The 9,251-nt window shown below is 40.5% G+C and overlaps 1 protein-coding gene across 1 annotated transcript in view; it reads right to left on the reverse strand.

The window, feature by feature from the left end:
* Positions 1-4,888: 4,888 nt before the first annotated feature.
* Positions 4,889-9,251, reverse strand: part of BPNT1 (3'(2'), 5'-bisphosphate nucleotidase 1) — a 15,140-nt gene continuing 10,777 nt past the window's right edge. Inside the window, exons 5-8 of the mRNA XM_026066559.1 lie at positions 8,706-8,834; positions 7,802-7,999; positions 6,836-6,941; positions 4,889-5,524 (exon numbers count right to left, since the gene is read on the reverse strand). Coding sequence (XP_025922344.1) covers positions 5,376-5,524; positions 6,836-6,941; positions 7,802-7,999; positions 8,706-8,834 — 582 coding nt within the window. The 3' untranslated portion in view covers positions 4,889-5,375. The remainder of the gene's footprint in view (positions 5,525-6,835; positions 6,942-7,801; positions 8,000-8,705; positions 8,835-9,251) is intronic.

The raw sequence follows: 9,251 nt of genomic DNA on the forward strand, positions 1-9,251 counted from the left end.
GCCAGCTCACGGGGCCCCGCCCCTTCCCTGTGCCACGGGGAGGGGGAAGGGGAAAGGCCGCGCTCCGCTCCGTCACTTCCGGTGAGGGGGCGGGTAGAGCGAAGCGGTGGCGCCCTGCCCCAGGGTTCCCCCCGGGGGCGAGGCCGCGGGTGGGGGTTCCTCTCCGCTACGGGGCCGAGCTCGCCGGGGTGCGGGGCAGGCGGCGCTGGCTTGTTCTCGCAGGCCGCCGGGACGGTGAATGCGGAGTCCCCTGGAAAAGCACGTTTTGCACGTGCGCGGCGGAGGCTTGTGGCGGCCGCGTTTCGGGTGTCGGGCTCGGCCGCCCGCCGCGGGTGCCCGGCAGGGCTCGGGCTTTGCAGCGGGGCCCGCGCGGAGCCGCCCGCGCCCGCAGCCGCCTCCGGCAGCAGCAGCGGAGGCACCTGCAGCCGCCCTTCTTTACGTGATAACGTGGCTCAGAGAGAGCAACGTAGGCTGGCACTTGTGTATTCAGTAGTTTAACCTATCTGGCTTCTTATATCTGTTTTCTTACGATTTTTTTTGTTATATTCCTCACAAACATACAGGTTTTGCAGGGGGTCACACTGTTCTGGGAATGAATTACCAAAGTACTGTGTTAGCAGTTTCCACAGGAGACGGACGCAAGCTCACATTGTTGCAAGGACAATGCAGTGTCATCGTGCTCTTTTTCCCCGCCCTCCCTCTTCTGTTTTATAGCTGATACTATAGCACCTAATTTGCCCGCAGAGAAACTCTCCAGTGCTTGACTGGCGGCCTGGCGTGGCCCTGTGCAGCAGGAGTAGAGGTCGAGCYGGAGCGTGACTGCTCCCAGCGTGCTGCCTTCTTTCCGTTTCCTGCTACCAAATTGCATTTCGAGTTTCCTTTATGTTTTTCTATATTAGCAATTCTTAGTTTCCATAAGTGTGGAAAGAAATCCCATAGCTTAAGTTGTTTGCACATAGGACAGACACTAGTGTATGCTGTGTGCATTCTGATTCCAGTGTGACAACTGTAAGTGAGCAGAGGTGAATTAAATTACAGCACAATTAGAAAGTGGCATATGCTGAAGAAATTCACAACATACTGCAGGTTCTAGATGAAACTAAGGATATAGAGACATAGATGAGCATTATTAACAGCAGGTTTTCTATTTGACTTTGTGTTTTAGTGTTTATTATATGAAAAGACTTATTAAGGCAGTTTTTGTGTTGTCTTTAAGTCATTCTACCTCTACAACAGTGCTATTAAAGCACCTTGCAAATTCACATATAGATTTTGATCTCAGTACTGGAGCATACATAGCCAAGAATTCTGGAGAGGATGGGGGGGAATTATGTATAACTGAGTCAGTGAAAATTAGATTAAACTGTACATGTTAGGTTTTTCAGACTTCAGTTATGCAATCAATATTGAGAATAATTAAATTTACAACAAACCAAAATTTGAAGAAGGATGTAATTAAAGCAGGTTGAATCTGTCTTGCAAGTTCTTGCTGGTCATATACTTGAGGAAAGAGAAGAAAGGTAGGCTATAGATGAAAGRATTAAAAACACATGTTGTTCCTATATATAAACAGCTTTAATCCAGTCTAATGATAGCATTATGGACTGGCATAGGCTGGATGATGATAGAATGAAGTAAGTGATATTTTTTCTAATTTATCTGTAAACGTTATGAGGGTAAGTTGTCCTCAATATGGAAAGCGCTTTCCCAGATCCTGCTCTGTGTCTGCAGATGGAGAAACTGGCAACACTTAATCAGGATTTGTCTTGTTTGTATCCTCTACTGTCAGGATGTTCCTGCTTGCTGGAAATATAGCCAGTGTATATGCTAGCTTTAAGAACAGCTTAAATTCACTTAGGACAAGCCTGGAAGCRCTCCAGTGAAGTCACGTTGGTGTTACCCTAATGCGAGGAAAGGATCAGATCCAACAACTCTAAGCTTAGTTTAGAGAAGTAAATTAGAGTTGTTTAAAATGTTGTCTTGCAAGTAGAAAGAAATTAGTATGGCTTGAACACATTTGGTTGAAAATTGAATTCTGAAATTTTCATCTGTATGGAAAACCATTTTTTGTATTTTGAAGTTCAGTATTAGCTTAAGACAGTTTTGAGTGGGCCAAGAGTGCCAAATCTATGGAGACTTGGAGGGCTTAATTTGGTGGGCAGGGAGGAAGTGAGAACTTGGATTCAGTGCAACTTGCAGGCTGCTTTGTCATTCGAGTTTTGTCAGCAGAGATTAAGGCAGGGGAAAAAAAAAAAGTCATGCTGGGAGAACTTAAGCATCCAGACTTTAAGAAGGTAAGCAGCCAAGTTCAGGCCCCCTCCCTAACCTGGGAATCTGGCAGATGCCACTTTTCTATCCGAATAGAGAGGAGGAAAAGCAAAATTATGGATAGTCTGTTTAAATTTGCAGCCTCTAGTGGAATTTCTCAGTATGTGTCATGTTATGAGGGGAAAGGGGTGGGGGGGCAGGACTTGGGTCAGTAAATTTGGAGAAAACTAGGGCACCTCAATTAAGGTGCATAGGTCCCCATTGAGTCAAGATACTCCAGAGTCCTCAAATTCATCTTGAGGAGACTTGACATCATCCACGCTGGCTAAGGTTGCCAATTTCAGCTCCTCCATTCCTCCAGTGGACTGACTGGTTGCACCCCCCGTTTCCCTGCTCTGTAGAAAGGCTGACTGAAACAGGCYTCCCATTTTTTAAGTTGTTCATTTTGTGTGGTCTTACATTCCCTGCTCTCTCCCTTCCCCCTAAAACACCTCTGTTCCAAAGGAGAGAAAAGGAGTGTCATCAGGTTCCCCAGCTCTTGGAAAGGCACATGGAATTTGTTGCTTTCTTAAAATTCGGATTTGAAAATTTTCCAGTATCTGTTGTCCCTGTGCATGGGAAAATGGTCCAGGATCTCCAATGCACATGCCCCAAGCTCTCCAGGATTGAGGTGGCAGAAATTCTGCTAAGCAGAGGCACTTCATGTCATCAGGTGCTAGGGCCTCCTCTCAGCTGCAAGTTCCTTGGGTTCTCCCTAACTGAGGTGTCCTGCACCCTGCTGTGTTAAGATTTTCCCGACCCTCACATTGGGAGCATCACAGGAACCCCTAGCGGAGATGCCAGAGGCCCAGCTGGACTGAGCTATCCTGGGCCCTTCAAACCCTCAGACAATGCAGGTCACCACACACTGAGATATTGCAGCCATCCCAAAACTGAGCACAGATCCAAAGATCATTTTGAAGCTTCCCTGGTCCCACGACCTGAAGCGCTGTCTACCCCTCCAACCTGAGATAGTGTAGGGTGCTAAACTTTTTTGAACAGAAAGGTACCTTCTTGGTACAAGCAAGGGTGGCTTAGTAGGTCACTCATTTTAGAAAACCAATCATGATCTTTTAATTCCTCTTCTCCATTTATTCTTCATATATACCACCTAATTTGTTCCTTGGAGCAGCAAACTCCCAAGCTTAGGTTTCCTGGGCCACTCCCTACTAAGCCTTCTTATGGTCTCTCAAATTGAGGTATAACAAGCTCCCCAAATAAAGGAATCCCCCCTGGAACAGCCAAAATCAGATGTCCTCAGGTTGGCTTGAACAGAGGGGTCCTTCTGCCTGATCAACACCAAGGTGCCTCAGGAGTCTGCCAGATTTACATGACCACATAAAACCCAGCAGAGGTTAGGGCATAAGAAATGCCACACAATTTCCACATTCACAGTGAGAAAAATCAGCAACTAGTTTCAGGTGCTCTTTGAGAAGCACTGGGAAACATGATTAATACTCCTTTTTCATCCCTGCAGGAAATAAGCATTAATTGATTTCTCTTCTCTGTCTTCAAAATAACATAGGAAAGATTCAGTTGGTAATCTGGCAATTGCATATGGCCAGCTGGCGATAGCTAGGTTGTAATCTCCAAAAGGAAGTGCCTTCTTTTGTTCTGGTTAAGTTTGGTCTTTTGTCTTTACTTGAGAGGTAGTTGGATGACAGTCTAATAAAAGATTGCCCTTTGATTTGCTGAGGCCAGTGTTTTTAATTGTTTGGATCTGTTTAAGGCTTGTAGTTAGGGACAACTGTATGGAGATGGGACTCCAGAATTTGATAAACAGCCTTTTTTTGCACCTCCATTTCTGTCTAGAAGCAATAGGCATTACATAGCTCTCTGTTAAGTACAATTAACGTAAGTAAAGTACTTAAGAAAACATTAAGAAAATCCAACAGCCTTACTGTCAGATACCCAATCAGAAACGGAAAAAAAAAATGGACATCCTTTCAGTACAGATTGTTTCAAAGAAATTACCTCAATAACTGGTTTACTTCAAGCTGTGTTATCTACACACAGGGCTTCATGTACTGAAGTTTCTTTATGCTAGTGTGATTTCTACCATTAGACTGAAAACACAATGTCTCTATTCTTGTACACAACTTGAACTTSTTGTAAAAGTACCTTGAGCCTGGCTCAAAGATACAACCTTCCTAAAAAGGAAAGCATGCACTAAATGCAGACAAGAAGTTTAAAAGATTCAGTAAGTAAAATAAAATATACCATCATGAGAATCTGATGAAAAGGCTGATTTGACTGGTTAAATAAATTCTTTATGGTACAAAAAATAGCTTTTAAGAATGAAGTTGAACTGTTTTGAAACGTATAAACCTCTCTAGAACTAGCTAAGACCAACCTTAGTTTTTCTAGCTCTAAAAAAGGACCACAGAATCCTTGCAAAGGATTAATCTAAATACTGCTACATATGTATGACAGAAGTCCTGCAGGAAAGAAATTGCCTCAGTATTGTATGTAAAAGCCATTCTTGTCCTACAGTGTTAAGGGAAGCCAAATAAAAACCCAAAACAAACCAACTCCATTCCCTCCTCAAACATACCCCTGCTTATAAAAGAATACATTTCACTTTTAAGAATTAAAATTATCAAGTTTATTATAAAGCACTAAACCATTAAGACAAATTCTCAGTCCATTTGCATTTAACACAACCCTTGCTGACTACATACAACAACAACCATTAAGCATAATCAGGTAAATGACTTAACATGATTTTGTGCCCTGAATATGATTTTTGGATGGTAGCATTATGATTAGCAGTGGATTCACCACAATCGTATCACATGAAGAATGATATCCTGCTTCCAAAAAATATGGAGAACAGCTACTGAAGAAAAATGTCACCATTACGATGTACCTGCTAAACACAACTAAACAAATTGGTCCAACAATATACCTAGATAGCCTGTATGTAATTTTGAAATTATTAAACAGTCTAATGTAAGAATTAGGCTCAGATTCTATAAAATAAAGTTTCAAGCTCAGTATCTTCTTTCTTCTTTTTCCTCCGAGCTTGCTTATCAGCTTTCCAGGACAAGTGAAGACCCTTTCCTGCTTTAAGGCACAAGAGATTGTTTAACAGTGTTAGGAATACGACTTGCATAATAATCATAGTTCCTCAAAGTGGCAAGAACCCCAGCTGAATTCATGTGTTTCACTTCCTTGTTGTAATGAAATGAATTTCCATGGATATCAGTTATCTTGCCTGAAAAACAGAAAAAGTTTTATTCCAGCAAACAGAATTTGGAGACAGATAAGCTACTACTACAAGTGATATAACTAAAAACACAGATGGGCTTTGCCTGGGGTATAGGCAGCTGTCTTCAGGTGTAAAATACAATCTTTGCTCCCTTTTTAAGGGCAACAGCCTTTTCTTGGCTGAAATCAAACAACTTATGGTTTTCTTTTCTTTAAACAATACTTAAATTCCTCACATTTCAGAAGAAAACAACCTGCATCTCTTAYGGATTAATTAAAATGCTTCCTGTGAATTTTACACATTGGCAATTGACAAGGAGGAAAGGAAAGCACAGTCTCCAGTTCAAGTAAAAGCCACCATGATGCAAAAATACCACAGCTGATTTTAAATGAGTTTCTAGAAATCACCTAAAAAGGGAGCAACACAAATTTTTATGCAGGCTAATTTAACCAAGAGATACCTACATAACAAAGAGGCTAAATAAAGCACTGTGCTGCCCCAGATTGGTTGTTTCTTGTGCCTGAGCTAACCTGTTTAAAGCTATCCCAGTTATCAACATTATACTGTAGACTGCAGAGGAGACAGATAAATCATACCAAGCCCATTATGTTTGCTTGACAGAATTCAGGAGATATTAATACAACTTCATCTTAGCTGTTGTAAAAGGTCTGTCAACCTGAACAGCAGAAAAAGTACGATAATTATCTAATTCTTGTTAATCAGGCTTTTCATAACTTTTCTAACCCCTCAATCCCCAGAAAGATTAAGTGGCTTATGCTGGCTGGAAACCACTCATTTTACTCAATTATACAAATGACTCCATTTTGGAGTTTATACATCTGAGCAGTGACTGTATGGTTTGGCCTATTTTTGCTTTGAAGAGTACAGTGTCCACATATTACACAGTAATATGTTTATTAATAATGAGCTACTACATCCAATTAGTAGGACAATATGATTTTACTGTAAAATAGCAGCCAGCAGAAAAAGAAGCCTTTAGTTTGAAAATATCAATATGCTCAAAATTTTGGAATTTGGCCTTTTTTATTATTTGACAGTTACTGACGATACTACTCCAGGGCAAAATAGACTATATAGTGCTTTCCAGAGCCTAATGTGCTGCCCCTTTGGAGTTATTGATTTCAAAGGGCTCGAGGCCCCTAGTATACCATGATTATTAAAAAAAAAAAAAAAAAAAGTCTAATTTCCTTCTAAAGACATATTATGAAATTTTTATTTTCTATGAAAAGTATTAAGAACTTAAAATTGCTGCAGTTTCACTTATCTCAGGAAAAAAAAAAAGTGAATATTATTTACCTCCCACAGCATGTAAAATAGCTTCAGGTGCACATGTATCCCATTTCTTGCACCCAGGACTGGCAAATACATAAGCAGATGCCTTGCCTTCTATAAGCTGGATGATCTATTATGAATAGAGAGTAGTAATCATTGCAAAGGATGTAGGCATTCAGAAGTGGGGGAAAAAGTAGCAGGAACAGGGATTAGATCAGCTTACTCTATACGCGTATGGTTAGAAAAGGAGCATCAACCACCCCCCCTTCGGATTATTGCAAAGTCTTACTAAGATTTAGAAAACTATGATCTATTTTAGATTGTTATAAATACAGTCTGTAGGATAAGAATCTACTCTTAGTTTCAAAGATAAGATTTCTCATCTTGTGCAAGTACTGAGAAAGTAAAGTGGAAACTATCTCCATGTTGTACTGGAATGATTATGGCCCTTACACATGTTGGAAGAAAGGGTTTGGAGGCTCTGTTTTTCCTAGGTGGGGAAGCATGATAAAAACTAAGCTCCACATTCTGTAGCAAATGAGTATTCCCTAGGTACTGAGAAGGTTTGCAGAAGAAATACCATTGTGGGCTGGTTCTATTTTTATCCTTTGAKATCTGCTGCTAGATAGTTGGAACAAAAGACCTATTAACCTGAACAGCAGGAAAAGTCTAATAACGGTGATTAAATTTAACTCCCATTTAGTCATTCTGGGCTTTTAATAATGTTTTCTTTCTTCCCCACCCAGAGACAGTGTACTAGAGAAGACAGACCATAGCTATGACCAGGATGGCCATTCTTAGATATATACATGTACGAAATTCTGACTCTACCTTATAGCAGACCGAGTGCTAGGAAGAGAAGTTGTGCCAGAGAAGGAGGAAGAAGTCCCCTGCACATTCATGCAAGTAAACAGAGGATTTCTCTCAAAATTCTTCACTCTTTTCCAAAGGTACTGCCTCCAACCAAAAGAAGATTTGGAGTTTTCATACCTTGTTTCCTGCTCCTCCTACTCTGATGACACTGTCTGGGTTCAAGGCACTAATGCAGTCATCTACCAGGGTACTGCTGTGAGAACGGGTGGTAACAATGATGTGTTTCCCAGCAGGCACTTCTGTGAGCTCAAATCCAAAGGCACCTATGCCCAGCACTCCCCAGATTGTCCTACCCAGTACRGCATCAGCTCCTGCCTATGGAGAAGGAACATAGGCAGTGGTCAGTGTTTAGTTCAAAGCATGAACGTAAAGGAATAGCTAGAGACATCTTTGCATCTTAGGGAGTATAATATTAATATTGAGATATACATTTAAACAATGTCACTTAAAAAGAAGCATTCTAAAGCCCAGAGTGAGAAAACAGGATGCCTCGGCTCTTTCCCTCTAAGATAATGACTTGTAAAACCATCATTTACTGTTTTTCATCTGTGAAACTGTAGTGAAGCATTACTTCCTGCCTCCAATGGTTGTGACAAATTAATGTTAGTATATTTCTCTACTTCAGGCACAAGTTGTAAGTGAAAGTATCTTCATTGCCATTTCTGTATGTTTTATTATAGACACCACCTGGAACATATAGCATCGGCTGATGATGTGCTTTACATCACTCTATCCTAGAGTGCAAAAGCAGTGATCGGCAAGCGTTTCACAACATGGCACTACTTTACACATACTGTAGTATTACACAAGCCTTGAGACTCACTGTGACTGTTAGTAGGTCCTCGACATTCAGTTCCTGGAAACCAATATTCAAAACTGTATATATAACAACTACCCTTACATTACAACATCAGCTCCAAAACACGCTGCTTTTCAGCTGGAAGCGTGCTAACTAGAAATGTCTTAGAAGTGACAGTTTCAAATCACCTAATGCTCTCAAGCAGATCAATGCATTTAATACCTCATAGTTGTAGTATGGCTGGTTAATAACTCCTGCTATTGCTTTGCCTCCATAAGCAATTCCAATAAGAACTGTTACATGGTCAAGGAGACCTGTACAGAAACAAAAAAAAATGTAGTTATGCTTGAAAAGAGAAACTAAAGATATTCAGAAAAATTCCTGAATATTTAAGCCTTCAATAAAAGTCCACAAACCAATATGGAAGGTGTATATGCAACATAGAAGGTGTTAAAATGCAAATACTAATCAGGATTTTCAGATTTAACAGGTGTTACATGTTGCTTGATATGCCTTTAAAAAAAAAAAAAAAGTCATTTAGCCTTGAGCTCTGCACAAAAAAATGCCATGGATAGTTCATATTAGGAGAATTCAAACTACATTGTAATTAACACATAATGAGAATGAAATTCAAAGATGCAACTACATGATAGTGTATGGATGACATTATTCTAAATTTGTGGCCCAAATTCTTTAGTAGTACTCAAAAACAAGTAATTCAATGGCAGTTGTACAACCTCTCTTTCTCTGAAGGAAAGAAAAAAAAAA

Source organism: Apteryx rowi, unplaced genomic scaffold (genome assembly GCF_003343035.1).
Source record: "Apteryx rowi isolate R43461 unplaced genomic scaffold, aptRow1 scaffold_243, whole genome shotgun sequence".
Classification (NCBI taxonomy): Eukaryota; Metazoa; Chordata; class Aves; order Apterygiformes; family Apterygidae; genus Apteryx; species Apteryx rowi.